A 21,595-nucleotide genomic window follows, 5' to 3' on the forward strand; every position below is an offset into this window, starting at 1 on the left:
TTTGTGAACCGATTTTGATGATTCTTTCTTTGTTGGAAAGAGGTTACCTCAACAGTGGTTCCATTTAAATTCGAAGAAAATATTCCACTTCTAAGGGTGGCAAACTAAGGGATGAATCCGGGTTCGCGCACTTTCCGGTAACCAATTTTAGTGAAACTTGGCAAGTAGACGATTTAAGATCGATTTTTTCAGTACTTTTTTACAAATATAATGTATTTACTAGTCCAAATGTGCCCTCTCTAACATTGCACTGACCCAATGGAGTGCCACATGTCTAATGCGCAAAATCATAGACAACTAATTGGCCAATTAATCAATTTCAATATACCTAAATATAGTTCAATTTATCAATGTCATTTACTAATAATAACCATTTACGTAAACAACTTCCTTAAATCAGAATTCTAAGTTTAGAATGAATGTTGTGACATTTCTCTGCTACTGTACTCAATAATACTGAATAAGTACCATTGGTATCTTCATTCCAACTGTGTAAATATACTGAATACTCTCGGGGAAAGTATTACACTGGTCCTACAAAGTCCTAAAACTGGTATTACAAAGTATTACGCTGAGTTCCAGGCCATTCTGACTTCGAGGGTAATGAGTTAGCGGAAGAACTGGCAAAGGCTAGTGTTAGGGAAACATTTATTGGACCCGAACCCTTTATAGGGGTAGGTTACAGCATGGCAAAGCTCACTCTGCTAAATGAGAACACACCTCTCCCGAGACAAACACTGTAGAGAATCTCTGTTATTGGACAGGAATGGCATAAGAATTTTAACTAGAGCCTTAACAGGGCATTGTGGATTACACAAGCACATGTCAAATATTAGGCAGAGAGAGAATAGAGAATGTAGACTCTGCCACAAGGCGGATGAAACTCCTGTTCATCTACTCACCCAATGGTCCACCTGATGGATGAATGGTCGTACGAAGTTACAGGACATTAAATCTGTCGGAGCCAGTAAAGTCCTTCAGTTCCTCAATGCTGTCGAGCTTGGCTCTGCACTTTAATTAGTGGTGATCACAATAGATCAGTCAATGGTCGCAGTGATAACGGGATGCATAGGCCCTGAATGAAGCCACTCTAATAATAATAATAATATTCATTCCAAACCATATTAAGTATGGATAGCATTGAGCAGGACACATGATGAGAGAAAAAACTAGTAAATGGAAAAAAGATATCACAGAATGCTACCCAAGAATGGGAAGATGATTTGAAATACGTTGCTGGAGGAGTGTGGACGCAAATAGCAAGAGATAGGAAAAAATGGAAATATCTGGAAGAGGTTATTGGATCCATCCTTTCCATAAAGAGCCCAAATATATATGATTTAAATCCGTAAGTTTAATTTTCATTTCATACAATGGAATACAGATATCGCACTGCTATTGCAATAGTGTTGTAACTCAAAATGTGTGAAATTCTAAATTATACTAATGCTAAATGTACAATTTGATTCTCTACAAGTCCATAAAAGCGTCATTAGAATATTGTAAGAAACAATTGAAAGATATCTACTTACCTCAAAATGAGACAAAAGTTTTTGTAAGTCTTTACACAAATATCAGTATATTTGGCAAGTAGAAAATTGTTTAGATGTCTGTAAAAAACTTTAACTGTGTAAATTTATCAAGTTCTTAGGTTTTCGCGATTGTTACACATAGGAAATGAAACTATTTTTCAGTCAACCGTGACCATGGGACCTGTAAAGGGCCAGAAACGTCGGTTTGTTTGAAAAAACAAATACACGCGATTTAAATCTGGAAAAATAGTTTCATTTCCTATAAAATAAACACGTCATAAAATATCTAGATTAAATAATTTAGTATTAAGTTTATTCTAAAGAAAGAAGAATTTGATATGATGAAGGCAGCCTAACACAGGGCGGGCGAGCCTAGCACACCAAATAGATCATAACAAAACAGCCGCTCAAGGTCCATGGACCGATCACATGTTGCAAAAGGCATTATAAAAAAAAGTTTATTCTTGGTCATTAATCAGGAATAAAGGCTTTAAATAAATAAATATCATTAAGTATAGTACGGTTCTGTTTGTGGTTCAAGAATTTATTGCAGGTGGAGTCTAAATAATAAAATTAAAAAGAAAAAAAATTAAATTGTACGAAATGGAAATGAAAATACTTTTAGGGATATAAACCATATATATTTGGGCTCTTTACGGGTTCCATGGCCTCGGCTGCAAAATCCACAGTTCTGCAACTCCACGTGTTTTAACTACAGGATGTTATCATTCGTGATCACATTAAAGGATCAATTTAATTGTCGCATGTTGCGTACTGCTAGAGCCTCGGAAAAACTAAAGAAATTTATGATTATTTTTAACCGACATGAAAAAAAGAAGGCGATTCTCAAGTTGACTGTATTTTTTTGTTGGAAAACAGGTTTGGTGACACACCTGGCATGTAGGTTATCTGTGATTGTTTTGAATTTGATTTAAGGCTTTTTGTGTTCTTTATCAAAACAACTTCAGAACTAAATACATTCTTATCATGGTAATGACAACTTGTTTTGTTTTCATTTTTGCCAAATTTTGTGGGCTAGAAACATTGACTTACAAATAAATGGACGACGGGTCTAATACTGAAAACCACGAAAAAAGGTCCCAAGTCAACCTATTTAAACGTAGTGACATGTAAAGGAGTATGAAAAAGCTAAAACGTTGAATTTAAATTGTAATGTCATTGCAATACAGTCTAATTTTGCTTGCTTCGCTGTCAGTCGAACATTTGTGAACCGATTTTGATGATTCTTTTTTGTTGGAAAGAGGGTACCTCAGTATTGGTCCCATTTGAACTTGAAGAAAATATTCCACCTCCCAGGGTGGCAAATTAGGGATGAATCATGGTTTCACTCACTTTCCGGTAACTAATTTCAATAAAACTTGGCAAATAGATATTATTACATTTGCAATTGTGCATTGCCAACGCTACATTTGTTCTTAATTTATTCCAACACGCAGTGACAAAACTATTTAAATTTTCAAACAAATAAGAAAACAACCTTGTTAAAATTACCGTAAGGTGCACAGTATTGGGAGCGCATACAGTTACTGCCGATGGCTGTTTTTTAAGTCATGTAGCAATTTTTCAAAAAATTTCAGCAAAATTTAAATAAAAACAATTTAAAAAAAGAACCGAAAATGCATCGCGAAATTGAAAAACGAAATCTAGAACTTCCCACGTTTCGTACAAGTCCATATTAAACAACAAACGAGGTGCTATATTTTTATTAATGTTACTTAACACGAAGGAGGTCTAGTACGAAGTCCGATTTCGCGGCCATGAACCTTGGACTCATAGTATTTTAAGAACGATAATAGAATACTAGTAACTATTTTTAGATACGAATAAACATATTAGGCCTACGCTACAAGCATACTCACTAAAATTCCAGTAGAGTTCTAATTTTAACAATTAAGAAGCATTTTCGATAATCTTCTTATAGGAAAAATTATCACAACACTTTTAATATCACTGTTACTGAATAATTAATCAATTCATTCGTATTAACGTTTATTTATTGTTTATTCGTATTTTTTTTTGCATAAAAAACGTGAAACAACAAAAACGTAACCTACTAGTGTCAAAAACAGATCAACTTACTGTCAAAATCGAACTGTCATTAGTAGTGACAAATTTCGACATTGCTATTGCTATTTTAATTTATTAAAGAACTACTATACGTTCTAAGTACCTGTAATAAGCGTAAAGAATACCATTTGCCGATTGAAAAACAAATATACGCGATCTAGATCCCAAAAAGTAGTTTCCATTGCCAATGATATTCTAAGTCTATTATTTCTGTTGGAAAACCGTTTTGCTGACACTAGAAGGAATGTGGGTTGTCTGTGTTTTGAATTTGATTTAAGTTTTTTAATCGACTTCAAAAAAAGGAGAAAGTCCACAATTCATTTGTACTTTTTCTTTTCTTTTTTTGTATGTATGTTACGCGATAACCATTGACTTACAATTATATGGACGTCGGGTCCGCGCTAAAAAGTGTTCGCACTTGTAAGGCGCTAAAATCGTATACAGAGCGCGACACTCCGCTTTAGTCTTCATTTGTTCTACTGACAGCGCGATACTGCGATGACATTACAATTTAAATTTCGAATAGGTTGACTTGGGACATTTTTTTCGTGGCTTTTGTATTAGACCAGTCGTCCATTTATTTGTAAGTCAATGGCGATAACCCAATAAATAATTTGTGAACCAATTTTGACGATTTTTTTTTTGGAAAGTAGGTGAGGTACCTTCTTATAATATAGCGGTCCCATTTAAATTTGACGAAAATATTTCACTTCTAAGGGTAGCAAACTAGGGGATGAATCTATTTTCGTGCACTTTTCGGTAGGTACCCGATTTCAATAAAATTTTGAGGTCGGTTTTTTTGGTACTCTGTACTGATTATTATGTTCTTTGTCGAAACAATTAACTGAACTAAATACATTATTTTCCGCGTCACAACAACTAGGGTTGTTTTTAGTATTGCCGATTTTGTGGGAAAGCATATAAAAGACTCCTGTCTTTACAATTTCGTCGATGATTGATAGACGATATTCTTACTTTTTTTCTAACGAGCCTTAGTGAATTGATATGTTTTGGATTATAATTTTGGTTATTATCCAATTTTTTAGATAAACAATGGTTTGTATGAAAAGTGACCGTATCAAAACGGCATCAATGGCGCGTTAGTCTTCGTTTGGTCGATCGACAACGTGCTGGTCAATCATGCATTAAGTAAAGTGTGTAAAAAAGGATGGTGTATCATATTTGCATTAAGTAGTTTATTGTGTTATCATTATCATTAAAAAGTGATATAAAATATTTAATTTATATATAAATTAATTAATAGTAAATATAAGTTACAAAAACAATCAAAAGAATCAAATAATAGCAAACTGTCCTTATTTTATACCACACTTGCAAGCGCAAAAGACAGAAAGAAAGCCATTACGTTAATTTTAATTATTCTAACCACAAGCGATTGAAATATTTAGAACAAACGTAAATAAAATATTGTTGTACTCTTTATGTGGCTTAGGGTTATACTTATCAAAAGTCCGAAAATACATTTGCCCGAAATAACGATTGTCGAATTTTCTGAATCCCTTTTTTTTAGGAATATTGCAAAGAAAACCTACGCTAAGTTAAACTTAATTGTGATAAGCATCGGAAATTCCCTGCAAGCTCAGTTTTATTATAAATCGGTTTTCAGGATTATGCAATTTTTAGTTGGAATCTGAAAATTCAAAGCATAAATTAGGTAACAAATACAAAGACACAATTATTTTCACATTTATAATTATAAAAATTATTATAAATAACAAAAGTGTACATAATTTTATCGTAAAATAAATTATTTAATATTGACAATAAAGGCTACTCCATTGTACTTGTGTTCAAGTAGTCTTCACTAGAATAGATTCTAAATTTTGATGAATTTTAAGATTTTAAGGGACTTTAAATTGTTGCAAGCAAAATTAAGCAGACAGCAATAATGTTCAATTTGAAATTAATATTTTAGTTTATCTATGTTTCTATAGATATCACTACGTTTTTAACTCTGGACATTTTTTTCGTGGTTTTTGTATTAGATCTGTGATACATTCGTTGGAAGGTCTGTGTTCGGAAATAGCATTTTTAATTTTAAGTTTCTACTATTTCATCGGAGTGGAAAAAAGTGGTAATAATTATTCTGCCAGTAGTAATTCATCTCATCTTTCAAACACACATCGCGTCAATGTCAAAAGGCCGTGAAGTAAATACAAATACATATAAGTTTGTTTTACTAAAAAAACTGTTTTTAATGTGAAATTGTTGAATAAAATTGTACGTGCAACATATTTACATTGTGATTTACCACTTTGCGTGTTAGTTTTTTTATTTCGACCGTAAGTTTCTTTATATTCGTTGAATCCATATTCATACGGTGCTTTCAATTTGAAATGAGGTCATCGTACGCTAGTTTTATAGAAATTTTAAATAAATGCATTAATACTTGTTATTACATTAATACTTTAGTAAATAAATGAATTAACACTATTTCTAATAGCGTATGTTTTAATAGATCATAACTTGCTGTACGCCTCCTACATAAAGACTCTATATATTTATGCAACAAAGATGTTTATAATATACTGGCCTCATTTATCGAAAATAATAATATAATGTAACCCAACCTACCACATCCTTTTTCATCAAAATTCCGCGCCTCTTCCAAATAAAATCCGTAATTCTGCTTTCTCAACCTTTTGGCTAAATATTTTAATGTTACAAATTGTCGCACTCTCGTATATATATCTATAATCATCAAACACATCGAGTATGTAACCAGAAATAGAGACGAAATATCATTTAATTTGTTTGCAAACTATTCTGCCAAATCATTAAAATAACAACCGTGCTCCGATTGGCCAGCCCAAATTCGAAGCAATTGACGGGTGTCGTCAATTGTTTCACTTCAAATCAACCAGTTTAACATGAGCTTTGCTATAATGGACGAAAATTGCAAAGTTATGTATTTAATTACTGATGAAATGTGATTCAGTTTGTTTTGTAATTAGATATTTTGCTGTTTTTCCCACACCACCGAATGGAACAGCCCCCATAGTTAGAGATATTATCTTTATTACAATAAAAACAGTATATTTTTGGAATATATGGAGATGTACACACAGGTCAGTTGTTGGCACTGGTTTATTTCAGCATTCTAATTTGTGATTTCTGTGCATACGAGAGTTAATGTTTAAAAGTGATATAAGGCCCATTTGCCTGATGCGTTGCCAGGGATGGATAGCATTATTTTGTCTCTATTTCTGATTATATACTCAGTATTTGTAAAATACTAACCATTTTTCAGGACTATATTACTAACATCATAAGCAATAACTTTTGTTCTAAGACTTTTTACAAAACATAATACACTTACCAAAACTAAACTATTAAGTTTATGTTGTACTATCTGACACTTTTTAGATCTGTATATAGTAAGTTAACCTGGGCTCTAGCGTTTTGCACAGAGTAGTCATCGTTTAGAGCGTTTTACTGAATATTTTTGTACATCTGATGAATTATTAAAGTTGTAAACTTCTAAAGGCTGAACTCTGGTCATCATTAGAAGCTGAATGTGACATATACAAACTTTTAGTTATCTAAAAAAAAAACTTATGTAAAGATTAATATTTTTTTAACCATTAAAACTTTTTGCTTGGATATTACATGAAATGAAAAAGACAAAAAAAAAAGGTTGGCTGTAGTATAAAAATGATAAATGAAATAATGTTGCCTGTATTTGTAATAGTTATAATAAATATAATCTAAAAATCCACTGGTTTTTGGAGTCGCGGCGCGAATTTGGCGATGGCCGAGCTGGCCGTTTGTCTGTGCGCTTATTAGACACCCAGCGAGTTACGAAATCTGTTTCTATATTTTATAAAACTCTATGTTTTCAGTGAAACCATAAAAATGGAAGAAGTAATTCAGAATATTGCTAAAACTGTGGAGAAGCAGTTGGACAATGAAATTGAGAGGTATCTGTAATAAATACTTTTTGAAATATTTTAGTAGCAATAGAGCTAGTTTGTTATAATTATTAATACAAAGATCGAACACTCAGAAAAAATTCCTTCGATCCGGCCGGATTCGAACCGACGTCTCTAGCATACCGTGCCAGACGCTATACCAACTAAGCAACGGAACGAACCAGCGGACCCCACGAATTTTTCTGTGCTTGTTGTAGTGTCTTTGTATTTGGTTTTTCAATAACTTTTTAGTCGTAGCGCCATCTATGAGAAATCTTTGAAAGTTTTATCACCCAGTTAGATACCTTTACAGCTACCGGCCCTGGCAAGAGATGTCGCTATTCACTGTGTTTTAAATTTTGATGTAATTAATTAGTATTATATAATTAGTAATTTCACAAAAAATTATAATAAATAATAAATAATAACGCACACACTCAACATAGCCCCACACTAGGGAAACCCTGTGTCGCGGGTGCCATGGACACACACATAGACAACCACAAATTACACCCAAACTCACGAGAGAAATAAATGTAGGCCATACAAATATTTCTCCCGGCCCGGGAATCGAACCCGGGGACCTCTGCGTGGCAGTCCGGTATGGTAACCGTTCGGCCACGGAGGCAGTTGAATATCAATTCAATAAAAATTTAAGAAGCAGTAGAGAAGCTCCTTGTGAAAGAGTTCGTCAAGGGAACTACTGCCACTGCTTACCTATTTCCGCCAAGCGGTAATGTCGGCATTACTGTGTTCCGGTTTTGAAGGGTAAGGGTGCTGGTGAAATTACAGACACATGGGACTTGTCAACTTATGTCTCAGTGTCATGGGCACAGTGATAGTACCCCGCTTCCTTCGCAATTTAAAGCTCTGAGTTGCACTGTTATGGACAGGGGTGCAGCTTACCGTGCACAACTTGTTTGTCCCGTCACCAGATGTTATAAAAAAAAACTTTAATGTTGTTGCTATTAGTTTATTTTAAATACGAGGAAAGGAATACTTCAATTTTGTTACTGAAGACTTAACTTTATTTTTAAACATAACGTTGTTGATGTAGACTTGACTTTATTATTATATACTATTTTCTATTATTTTATTTGAATTCAAATCTAATCTCTTTTATTTCGTTAGTAATTAAATTAGACTTGAATTTTTTTTTATAATATGAAGTGATGGGACGAACAAGTGGTGTGCCGGATGATAAGCAACACGCCTGTCCATAACAGTTGCAGTGCCACTCAGAGCTTTAAATCACAAAGATCTGAGGGGCACTGCCACTGCGCCCGTCACCCTGAGACAAGTTTACAACGCCCATATGCCTGTAATTCACCAGCACCCTTACCCTTCGAAACCGGAACGCAGTAGCAGCAGAAATAGGTAAGGTATGTAGCTAGAAGTTATGTTAACTGCCTCCGTGGCCGAACGGTTACCATGCCGGACTGCCACGCAGAGGTCCCAGGTTCGATTCCCGGGCCGGGAGAAATATTTGTATGACCTACATTTATTTCTCTCGTGAGTTTGGGTGTAATTTGTGGTTGTCTATGTGTGTCCATGGCACCCGCGACACAGGGTTTCCCTAGTGCGGGGCTATGTTGAGTGTGTGCGTTATTATTATTATTATTATTATTATATGTAGTCCATTTTGCTTGCCTCTATGTAAACCTGGTAATACTCATGGTGTTTTTAATTACAGACTGGATCAGCTGGATAGCAGTGATTTGGAGGCAATTCGCCAACAACGTATCAATGAGATGAAAGAGCGCGCTAAGAAAAAGCAAGAGTGGTTAGCCAATGTAAGTATCGCACAGAGTTTTGGAAATGCAACATATAGGAAATGAAACTATTTTTCCGGATTTAAATCGCGTATAATATGTTATTTACCACCAACGTAACCAACGTTTCGGGCCCATTACCATGGGACCTGTAAAGGGCCCGAAACGTTGGTTGGCCCTTTACAGGGCCAGAAACGTTGGTGTGTTTGAAAAAACAAATATACGCGATTTAAATCCGAAAAAATAGTTTCATTTGCTATGTTTAACAATCGCGAAAACCTAAGAACTCGAAATGCGACATTTGTTTTTATTAGCAGCCAGGCTCCTTGTGAAAGATGTCGTCTAGGGAAGTACTGCCACCTTAATCTAGCATTAATGTGAGCATTGCTGCGTTCCGGTTTTGAAGGGTAACTTGAGTTAAGTGACTTGTTAACTTACGTCTCCGGGTGACAGGTGCAGTGGCAGTGCCCCTCCGATCTTTGCAATTTAAAGCACTAAGTGGTCGTGTCGCTTACCACCATGCGCATGAGTTGTTCTTACCGTCACTTGATATCATAAAAAAAGGATGCTAAAAAAAAATACTATTTTTTTTTCTTAATTTGAACCCTGTAACACTTGGATATCAATCTCCACGTTATGATGTCAATCCCTGTGGATTATTCTCGCCTCGTATAAAACCATGTAATATAATTGGTTTTATATAATTACATGCATACACGTACAGGTGTTTCAAATTTTTCGAAAGTACCCAACAGTAAATAACAATCATTAAGATTACTTCAGTATGTAAAAGGGTTAAATAATTCCAGGGCCACGGCACATACACAGAAATCGACGGCGAAAAGGACTTCTTCGGCATTTGCAATAAGAGTGACCGAGTTGTTTGTCACTTCTACAAAAACGATACACCGCGCTGCAAGATAGTCGACATGCACCTTAAGATTTTGGCTCAGAAACATGTTGAAACACGTTTCGTTAAGCTGGACGCGGAGAGGGCACCGTTCCTTACTGGTAAAGATTTTTAACAGCACACCGGTGATTTAATAAAGAAATCGATTACTTTCTATATATCGTGTAGTCTAGGTACCATAACAATCATAGGCAAAAGGTTAGGAGACAGGAGCTCAAACTAGGTTAGACCTGTGCTATGGTCTCCTGGTCTCCAACACCCGATTACATTACAAATACTTTAGTCTGTCTTTTTTGGAAGACGCATTAAAATGACATTTGTAAGGTTGCCACGTTTCATAAAATTTTGAACATGTAGTTGTTGTCGATAGTTTTATCGATAGATTGTGAAAGGAGATAAAAATTTGCCAAAAATGACTGCATTGTGAATGTTACGATGTTCTAATGATTACTAATAGGCGCCTTGTCGTCGAGTTGCGGACACCAGCCCGTTACACCAAGTACCAAGTACTAATTGCGCTATTGTTTTCTTTATTCTTATTTTGACAGTTGGCCTACTAGTATCGAGATCAATTTTTATCCATATACATTTTAATAACAAGAATCCGATATTGAATTAGAATACAACTTTAAAAATCGTCTCCTCTTTGTTAATTTCATAAACATAGGTCTAAATACAGTGTATCTATGTATTAACTTACAAAAATTGACAATTCAAATGAGCTTGTTATCAGTAATTGGATGAACAATGGGTCGAGGATGATCCAAATGAAACAAGTTCGGCTATTTATTCTATCGTAAAGCAAAATTATTCACTATTCAAACGACATGAACCTTTATACATATAACACGAGGTTTCCGGACAGACTTACTGTACCGGTCAACATAAAAATAGAAGTGTATTGTCGTAACTGTTTACCTATGTGTGTCAAAATATATAATTCGCTACCGATTGATTTAAAAAATACGCCAAATACAATGTTCCGAAATAGGTTATCCAAATGGTTGTCTAACTGTTGTTTTTACTCAATTGAAGAATTTTTTGACTACAAAAATAATTAGGTATTTGTTTAAATTTGACATTATTGAGACTCATTATTTTAAATGTATAAGATATTTTAATAATTATGATAGATATACTCATTTTAAGGTAAATTTGCATGCTATTACTAGCTAAGTGTGAGAACCTGTTAATAGAAATATTATATATTAAGCCAACTATGTACACCACACTTAATGCGAATAAATTATTATTATTATTATTATTATTATAAACGTGACCAATATTCACTCGATACTCGATAGAATATTCGTCGACTGCGATTGCTAGCTGCTCGCAAGCGGGCAACACTTGCGCAATTAACTGTCATTTTACTCCGTCTTCAAAAAAATAGACTATGGGTTTTAGTTGATGATCGATGACATACATATGACAAAAGTAAAACAGAAACAAAAACCAAAAAGAAACAGCATATTTGAGTAGGTGTGTTCGTGTGTGTTGTGAGAGTATGTCTAATACTGCAACACTTCTGTTAGTCATATAGCTGGAGACACCTGATGGTAAGCTACACGCCTGTCCATAACAGTTCTGAAGGACACTGCCACTGCGCCCGTCACCCTGAGACATGAGTTGACAAGTCCCATGTGTCTGTAATTTCACCAGCACCCTTACCCTTCAAAACCGGGACACAGTAATGCAGACATTACTGCTTGGCGGCAGAAATAGGTAAGGTGGCAGTACTTCCCTGGACGAACTCTTTCACAAGGCACTCTACTGCTACTAAAGTCTTCTCGTAGCTAAGTTTTATAAGCCAGCTTGAAACAACCCTTCTGTATTCCCTTGTTTTGGGGGTGGATATGACAGTTTGTTAACCTTATTAAACAATCGACCGACCACCTTGATATACAAAGGCTTTTTCTATGAAAGCTGTTTTACCCTGAATATGTATACAAACAAATTGCGTGTATACCCTGCCGGAAATTGATCACAATCATCTCAAGTGTGTGAAGTTCAGAATTCTCATTAGGCCCAGGCCCACTCATTGTGAGAGGAGACCAGTGCCCAACAGTGGGACTCGTAACAGTGTATTTGTAAAATACTAACAACCTCGCAGGATTATATTACTAACATTATAAAAACGCAGGAGGTGGAGTAGCAGTTGCCGGGAAGCACGCTTGCACGCGTCGAGTATATAACCAGAAATAGAGACGAAATGTCAATCAATGTTTTAAAACTATTCTGCCAAATCATTACGGTGACAACTGCGCTCCGATTGACCAGCCCAAACTCGAAACAATTGACGGGTGTCATCAATTGTTTCACTTCATATCGACCAGTTTAACTTGAGCTTTGCTATGATGGACGAAAATTTAAAAATTACATATTTCATATTTAACGATAAAATGTGATTCCGTTTGTTTTGTAATTAGATGATTTGCTGTTTTTCCCACACAAACAAATGGAAGACTCCCCCATAGTTAGAGATATTATCTTTATCACACTAAATACAGAATATTTTTGGAATATACGGACACATACACACAGGTCAGTTGTTGGCGCTGTCCTACTTCAGCTTTCTAATTTGTGATTTCAGCGCAAACGAGAGTTGATATTTAAAAGTGATATAAGGCCCATTTGCCTGATAAATTGCCAGAGACGCATGGACTATTTCGTCTCTATTTCTGGTCATTTACTCGATGCTTCTACGTTTGAACTTCCTACCAAATACAGATAGTAAAACAAAAACTTAAAAGCTTATATTTGATAAATTTATTATGTTTTGTAAAAAGCCATTGAAAAAAATTTGTTTATGTTGTGTACTAGTACCGTGAAGTTGTTAGTATTTCTCAAATGACCCTGTATAGGAATTTTTATTGAATTGATATTCAATTATTTTTCATATGAAATTACTTCACTAGTTTGTTGTAATTATTAATACAAAGTTTTTTAAATTAGATTAAAATTAGTTTCTTAAAATTATTAATACGAACACTTAGAAAAAATTCCTTCGTTCCCGATTCGATCGATTGTGTTCTTCCATTAATGTTTTTAACCGACTTTAAAAAAAGGAGGAGGTTCTCAATTCGACTGTTTTTTTTGTATGTATGTTACGCGATAACTCTGGTATTTGTGAACCGATTTTCATGATTCTTTTTTTTGTTGGAAAGAGGGTACTTCCATAGTGGTCCTCCTCCTCCATTTCATTTTGAATAAAATCATCCACCTCTAAGGGAAGCTGATTACGCATGAACATTCATTTTTATAAATAGCGCCTAAATTTTTCTTAAGGAGCAATTATTTTAATGGTTGGTTTTGCTATTCTCCAATTCAAGGCGTTTTTCTCTCTCAGTATACTTTGAGTAGTGAGAACCGATTTTATTATCCCCTATGTCAAGTCCTGTATAGTGGCGAACTAGGGGATATTTCAATAAAACTTGGCAAATAGACGTAATTCCACGTACTTTTGAGGTCGGTATTTTTAGTACTCTGTTTAAGCTTACTGTAATATACTTACTTATTGTAACAAACAGACTAAGTTACTGTTATTTTTAGGCAACACACTTGACGGACGTAAGACCTAGTTACCCATGGTACAGGGGATCCTAGTTTGGGAGTTAGGCATATCTCTGTACCTGTTTTTGTGTGTTTTGCAATAAAGATTATTATTATTATCCTGCCGGATTCGAACCGACGTCTTCTAGCAAACCGTGACAGACGCTATGCCAACTAAGCCACGTAACGAACCAGCCGACCTCACGAATTTTTCTATGTGTTTGTTGTCGTATCTTTGTGTTTGGTTTGTAAACGACTTTTTAGCCATAGCGCTATGTATGAGAAATCTATGAAAGTATTTCGTCACCCAGTTACCTTTACAGCTACCAGCCCCAGCTAGTAGGCACGGTTTCCGGATCCGGCCGGATCGAAGGAATTTTTTCTAAGTGTTCAATATTTGTATTAATAATTACTGTTGTTACCATGTTGTTACCAATATTGCATGTCACAGACTGCAAACTCATGTACACCCTATTTGAATCCCACAGGTCGACTCAAAATCCGCGTGATCCCCACCATAGCACTGGTGAAGGACAATAAGACCAAGGACTTCATTGTTGGCTTCACTGAGCTTGGGAATAGGGATGATTTTGCCACAGATATGCTAGAATGGAGACTGGCCAGGTAAGACTGGACACTTTATTTATTTATTAGATTCGCCAACAGAAATACACTATTAAACATGGACATAATATAACACTGCAGGAATTACTCGAGTGTAAACCCTATAATAGGCAAATACAGCACGCACATATAACATAGCATCAGAAGCGTTTACTGCGTGGTATGTTACATACAAACAAATGGATGTGATTATTCAAAGCAAATAATGTAAATGTAGTCAAATTAAATTGTAAAGTTACAGAATTGTTAGAGCAGTTATATAATAAAGTTTTAAATTTATGTAGCCAACATTAGTTCTGAATTGTTTGATCACTAGTGCAATAAATCACTAGTGACCGGAATTGAGGGAGTTCATTTAGCTAAACTAAAGAATAACGTGGACATTCCCTTCTAGAAATTACGGGACTTCTCGGAACTGATAATGTTATGTATATGCATTGACTTACAATTATATGGACGTTGGGTCCGCGCTAAAAAGTGTCCGAACTTATAGGGCGTTAAAATCGTATACAGAGCGTCATTCACATAGTCTTCGTTTGTTCGACTGACAGCGAAGCAAGCAAAATTAGACAGTATTTCGATGTCATTACAATTTAAATTCAACGTTTTAGCTTTTTCATATTCCTTTACATGTCACTACGTTTAAATAGGTTGACTTGGGACATTTTTTTCGTGGTTTTTGTATTAGACCCGTCGTCCATTTATTTGTAAGTCAATGTGTATATGCGTATTATTTATTGAAATATGAGTAAATAGGCAACAAATTAAAATTTTTGCTTTAAATTATTATCGCAAAAAATAATATTGTAGTTGTGTTTCTATATGTAATTATGTATTTAAATACTTTAGCCATTTAATAATCTGAGTACAGAGTACTAAAAAACCGACCTCAGAAGTTTGTGGAATTACATCAACTTGCCAAGTTTTATTGAAGTTGCCGGAAAGAGCGCGAAACCGGATTCATCCCCTAGTTTGTCACTCTTAGAGGTGGAATATTTTCTTAACATTTAAATGGGACCAATACTGAGGTACCCTCTTTCCAACAAAAAAGAATCATCAAAATCGGTTCACAAATTTGTAACGTATATGTAAAAAAAATCCGTTAAATTAAGAACCTTCTCCTATTTTGGAGTTGGTTAGTTAAAAAAACACCCGGTACAAAATAGTGTATACTCTAATAATCTCAGTACAGACTACTAAAGAAACCGACCTCAAATAGAAATAGAAATTATTTATTCAATGTAAAGCACAGCACACATACAATTTACAAACAAAACAAAAACATAAAAAATAGAAGAAAGAAAGATAAGGGAGACAGGATGTGTGCTGTGCAGCCACTGAATCCGTCATCCACTCAGCTATTGCCGTCTCACTGAAAGTGTGGTATGACGCTGATTTTCAGTGGATTCGGCGTTGATTCGTGCGGCACGGAACACAGTGGACGTCACAAATATACAATTTTTTTTTTTTTTTTTTTTTATACTTGACAGGCAAATGACTCCACTCTTTGAAAATTAAAATTGACAAATACTTTTTTTTTATTTTCTTTGTATGTTATATTTATCCAAACTTTAAATTGTATCAAATTATATATATTAAAATGTATAAAATATTAAATTTATTGCCCTTAACTAACTTACAATCATAATTACAGTAATAACAATTAACTGAAAAATAAATTATAACTTAATCTGCTAACATGCTAACTCGACACAAAAACAGCTACGCTGGAGATTGGTGGGCGTTAAGTAAATATGCCTTGTATAGTTTTTTAAAAATAAATAATGATGTCATTCAAATTCAAATGTCATTCATCCCATAGCTTGTCACCCTTAGAGGTGGAATATTTTCTTCAAACTTAAATGGGACCACTGCTGAGGTACCCTCAAAAAAGAATCATCAACCGGAGTTGTCGCGTAACTTACATACAAAAAAAAACGTACAGTCGAATTGAGACCCTCCTTTTTTTTGAAATCGTTTAAAAAGTCATGGAATAAAACTTGTTGTTTATAACGATAGTAACATAGTCCGTAGAGGTTGTTCGTATTTTGCAAATAACTCGTAGAGTCATGGGTTTTGAAAACACGATCTACATTTCCCTCTGAACGTTACACTGAATTTCAAGTTACACTTGGTGAAACACCAGCACCGAAAGGCTACCAAAACTATATATGTTCAACTATGGATAATTTTCCAGGTCAGAGGTAATAGAATATTCTGGCGACCTTCTGGTACCGCCAGCTGAAGCGAGAAAGCAACGCGCGCTGAATGTCCAGGCGAAGAAGACCATACGGGATCGAGGAGATGACTCCGACTCGGATCTTGACCTTAGCGATTGATTTTACATATACATACAATAAATATATATATATATATATATATACACACAACACAGCAATACGTGGAAAGGGCCTTTAAGGTTGTTCTCACACCGTACCATCGCATTCAGATCACACACAGCCAGAGATGGGCAGTGGGTTTTATTATTTTTAACTAATTTCTGCCCAAAATCGTGGGCGGAAACGGCGATTTCTTACTTTCTTATTTGCATGTCCTCATCACTTTCTTTCTTTCTTTTATAGGTTAACGACCTGAAATAAAAAATCATTCGAAATATCAAAATCCGATAATAATATTGCAGACAAAAACATTTGATGGCAAAACGGACCACGTGGTCCATTTTACCCGTTCCATTTTGCCTTTTAAGTAGGTATGTAAATAGTTAAATATTGCGAGATTAATTTAAATCAAAAGTACTTAGAAACGAATATTAGTTGCATAATAAAAGTAAAGGCTAATCTAAATTTGCTTTTTTTTTACATCAAAGTTCTCTAAAAATAACTTACCTTTATAAAAACGTGCGCTGATGTCCCCTCCGAGACCACTGACCGTAAATGAGAGAGAGGCCACTACCAAGTATAAGTAAGTCGGTAATAGATGACACTAATAGTTTCATAGTTATAGGTGCGGTCCGTTTTACCTCCCGTTTTTCTACTCATTAGAAATTTCGAAGGAAAAGATCTTTTTTAGACGAAAAAGAGACAACTCCACACAATACCCACCTTGCAATCCTGTGGATTCTCACTATTGAGGATGCACGATTCGATTTCTATGAAGGTCGATTCAAGTGCATATGATCAAACGATTTTTTTGTATCGATTATTTGAATGCGATTTACACGCGAATCGATTAAATAGAAAGGCAATCGAATACTCTAGATCTGAAAGCAATAAACATTTTGTAATAATCATTAAGTTTATACGTAATAAACTTCATTTACAACAAATATTTAGTTATCAACAGTTTTTTCCCTCGATTTTGAGAAGTAATGGATTTTAACTCGATTTAAACCCGGCGTTAACAAACCGCCGGGTTACAACCCAGGCGCTTGCTAATCTCTGCACACAGCTGTCGCAGCGCTATCGTGCATAATTGCGATAACCGCGTGTGATAATGTGAACTACTCCATACAAAGTCGAAATGTCGCTGTGTGAGAACAACCTAAATATACCTAGGTGATATTATGTTGGCACCGCAGAACAAGATTTTTTGTACAAAATTGAACCGTGTAGAGTTGGTGTAAGTGTCTGTATAAAATTTACGACTCTTTATGCGAGACAAAAAAAAACCTTCGCGTCGCGAGAATGTTTTTTTGGTCTTTTGGTTTTTTGTGGTCTTTCAAACAATTTGTTTAAGACCTACGAAAAAGAATCAAGGCCATCTTTGAATATATATTTAAAATGGCGGAAATTAGCAATTTGTCTATTGTTTTGCAATTGTATTGAATTAAAACCTTCTCCTTAAATGCCTTCCTTAAATTCTCAGTTTAAATGCCTTGAAACTATTACATGTTTGAAACTATTTTAGATCTGTAATTTCTAAAACAATTAAGATTGCGTTCCCACTATGTCGTGACGACAGATAGTCGTGCAGTTTACAATGTCGTGGTTTGTATATTTAAATGAAGTTGTTCACATATAGAACGACACGATTAACTGTCGTTTCGCGATTCGTTTGTCGTTACGACGATTTTAAATGAGACGAAAAAATCGGTTCATAAATGCCGGAGTAATCGCGTAACACACATTAAAAAAAAACAGTCGAACTGAGAACCTCCTCCTTTTTTAAAGTCGGTAAAAAAAATGTTGAATTATGATAACAATGCACATATTTCCAAGTTAAAAAGTTCTGGTACGTGTGGTCTGGTACAATGCTCATACATTGTTATCATAACCCAACAATTTTTTTGACATTCCGCTAAACTTGAGTACTATTTTCGCATAAGAACATGTGGTTGGATACCCCGAGATCAGACCCAATGCTGGCACGTATACTTGTGTCTTTAGTTTCGCTAGATATTGTAATAAATAAATACCTTACTGTTACCATGGACCAATAAATTCAAGAGGATTGCTTATCTCTATACCACAGATCTCTGAAAAAGTTCAAAATTCTTTTTTTTTAATAACATCAAGTGACGGGACGAACAAGTAGTGCACCTTAAGGTAAGCTACACGCCATAACAGTTACAGTGCCACTCAGAGCTTTAAATTGCAAAGATCTGAGGGGCACTATCACTGCGCCTGTCGCCCTGAGACATAATTTGACAATTACCTTGTGCCTGTGCCACTCGGAGCTATGGCACCCGCGATACAGGGTTATCCTAGTGCGGGGGCTATGAGTGAGTGCGTTGAAAAAAAAATTGCACAAATTAGTTACAGAAACAGCTACTTGGTACTCGTCGCGACATCTGGTGTACCAATGGGTACTAAATACCCGACATCGCCATCTTGTATCGGATTAACAGTCCCTTTAAGATTTTGGTCCAAGATGTTTGTTACTAATAATAGAATTTTTAAACAAATTAACAGCTGAATAAATAAGTATTTTACATGAACTATAGTTATTTATTTTCCACTATCGACTATGATTAGCAATAATCGCATTTAATGAAGTTAATTTAGAATAGAATAGACATTTATTGCAACGCGACAACACAGATACAAAAAAAAATGACACTAACAAGGAAAACAAAATTAAAGAAATAATAATTAATAAAAAAAAAAACATTAAATTAGGAAATGAAACTATTTATCCGGATTTAAATCGTGTATATATGTTTTTCAAACAAACCAACGTTTCGGGCCCTTAACAGGTCCCATGGTCAAGCCAACCGTGGCGGTTAAAACAAAATAAACATAATATACGCGATTTAAATCCGGAAAACTAGTTTCATTTTCTATGTGTAACAATCGCGAACACCTAAGAACTCGACAACATTAAATAAGACAAATCTGACAAAAAAACGAATTTACCTAAAGTACGAACGTTTTCTTAGGATGGACATGCCCATTTCGTTATAATGTGTAGAAAATTATTTTTTTTACTGTTTATTTTTTCAATAAAATATAGATTGTCTCATGGTTTTTTATGCTTATTAATACAAAGGTAAGAAAAGAAAAAAAACTGTTAATGAGGAGAGTACTGTATAAATAAGTGTAAGAACTTGTGAGGTGGAACTCCGCAGGTACCAAAACGTGTCGAACGGAACCCGATCACACTCCATAAAGGTATAACCAAAATAAACAATAAAAAAGTAACAAGCCATATTCACCGACTAAGTGCTCGACCGCCATGTCGGAGGAAAAAAGCGTGTATACAAATAAAAAAATCCATGCCAGCTAAGCTAGTTTAGCTCAGGTAATATACGTATTAAGTCTAGACTCCAAAGTCACTATCCGTATACGTGAAGGGCGATATATTTTACTTAGCGACCGAGATCGATGGGTTAGTTTAGTTCGTGATTTGAACCGAACTATGGAAATATGCCCCGGCTACGTGAGCTGAGCTAACTTAGCTTCGTTCGCGGTGTGATCTGCGCATCAAACACAATTTAGTCTGTCATTATAATTTCTTACTTATAAGTGTTTTTGAAGGATATGGATGCTGGTGAAATTACTGGGAAATGAGACTTCTCAACTTATGTTCAGGGTGACGGGCGCAGTCGCAGTGCCTCTCAGATATTTGCATGACACTGCAACTGCTTTGGACAGGCGTGTCGCTTGCCAACAGGCGCACGACTTGTTCGTCCCGTCACTTGGTATTATTAAAAAAACGGCGGTTAATGATTTTTTAATTGAATTTCATGATGTTAATAACTGTCAATTAATGTGATAATCAAACTGCTATATTGAACAGTAAGTAGCACACACAAAAAAAAACCAGTAAATTTGAGAACCTCCTCCCTTTTTGAAGTCGGTTAAAAAAACAAACATTATAAGAAACTCATTTTAATTTCTATGTTATCATATTTTTAACTTACTAAAAAATTTTTACAATATGGCCGAAAATAATACATTCAAGTCTCCTATCCGTGACGTCTAAGCCGGGTTTTCGCTATATCAGTTCTCGCAAAAATCAAAGCAACAGAATGAAATTCTTTATTCAAGCATAAAAAAAAACATTTTGTTTAGGGACATTAGCACAAATATTATAATAAACTTTAAATAATATAAAATTACAAGACACAATAAAATTTTAAGACGGACCATACGAGTGATTAATATAATTTTATTCGAGATGTGGAAGAAAAAGGTAAAAAACACATTTAAATCCTCATAGAGTCACGTTAATTCCAATTTTTCTAAGTTTTTGCCATTCGGAAAAATAGAACCGCGTCCGAGTCCACTCGGATGACTACACGGACGCTACTTGTAACGTGTAAATACGTGATCAGAGTGGCGTGCCTTATTCCAGCGTGACAATGGATTGAAATTTGGCTAGCCAGAAAAAAGTCGCTCTTTAGTCGGTTCTAGTTGCAAAAAACTAGATTTAGTCGGACCGCCGCTTAAAAGTTATAAGGGTGTTTTACTGTCCACCCTGGAATAAGCTTTTATTCCAGTGGCACCATTTCTCAACCTCGAGAACCACAACACCTAGCCTAGATCTAATTACACTAAAAAAAGTCGTGGTTTAGTCGGTTCTAATCGTAAAAAACTAGATTTAGTCGTTACGCCGTTTTGAAGTTATAAAGGTGTTTTGCTGTCCACCCTGGAACAAGCTTATTCCCGGCGGTACCATTTTTGTATCTCGATAACCACAGCTCCTAGATTAGATCTGATTGCACGCAAAAAAAATCGTGAATTAGTCTAGTCGCGAAATTTTCGAATTACAATAAAGGCCCAT

At 35.0% G+C, this 21,595-nt stretch overlaps 1 protein-coding gene across 1 annotated transcript; it reads left to right on the forward strand.

Annotated features, from left to right (window-relative positions):
* Positions 1-5,779: 5,779 nt before the first annotated feature.
* LOC113234466 (thioredoxin domain-containing protein 9) lies at positions 5,780-19,301 on the forward strand. Its single transcript, XM_026469787.1, has 6 exons — positions 5,780-5,923; positions 7,484-7,561; positions 9,246-9,345; positions 10,134-10,335; positions 14,275-14,410; positions 16,608-19,301. The coding sequence occupies exons 2-6, from the start codon at positions 7,497-7,499 to the stop codon at positions 16,747-16,749; spliced, it is 645 nt and encodes a 214-aa protein (XP_026325572.1). The 5' UTR covers positions 5,780-5,923; positions 7,484-7,496; the 3' UTR covers positions 16,750-19,301.
* The last annotated feature ends 2,294 nt before the right edge of the window (positions 19,302-21,595 follow it).

The sequence above is a fragment of the Hyposmocoma kahamanoa genome, unplaced genomic scaffold (genome assembly GCF_003589595.1).
Source record: "Hyposmocoma kahamanoa isolate Upper Pololo Valley unplaced genomic scaffold, ASM358959v1 84, whole genome shotgun sequence".
Lineage (NCBI taxonomy): Eukaryota > Metazoa > Arthropoda > Insecta > Lepidoptera > Cosmopterigidae > Hyposmocoma > Hyposmocoma kahamanoa.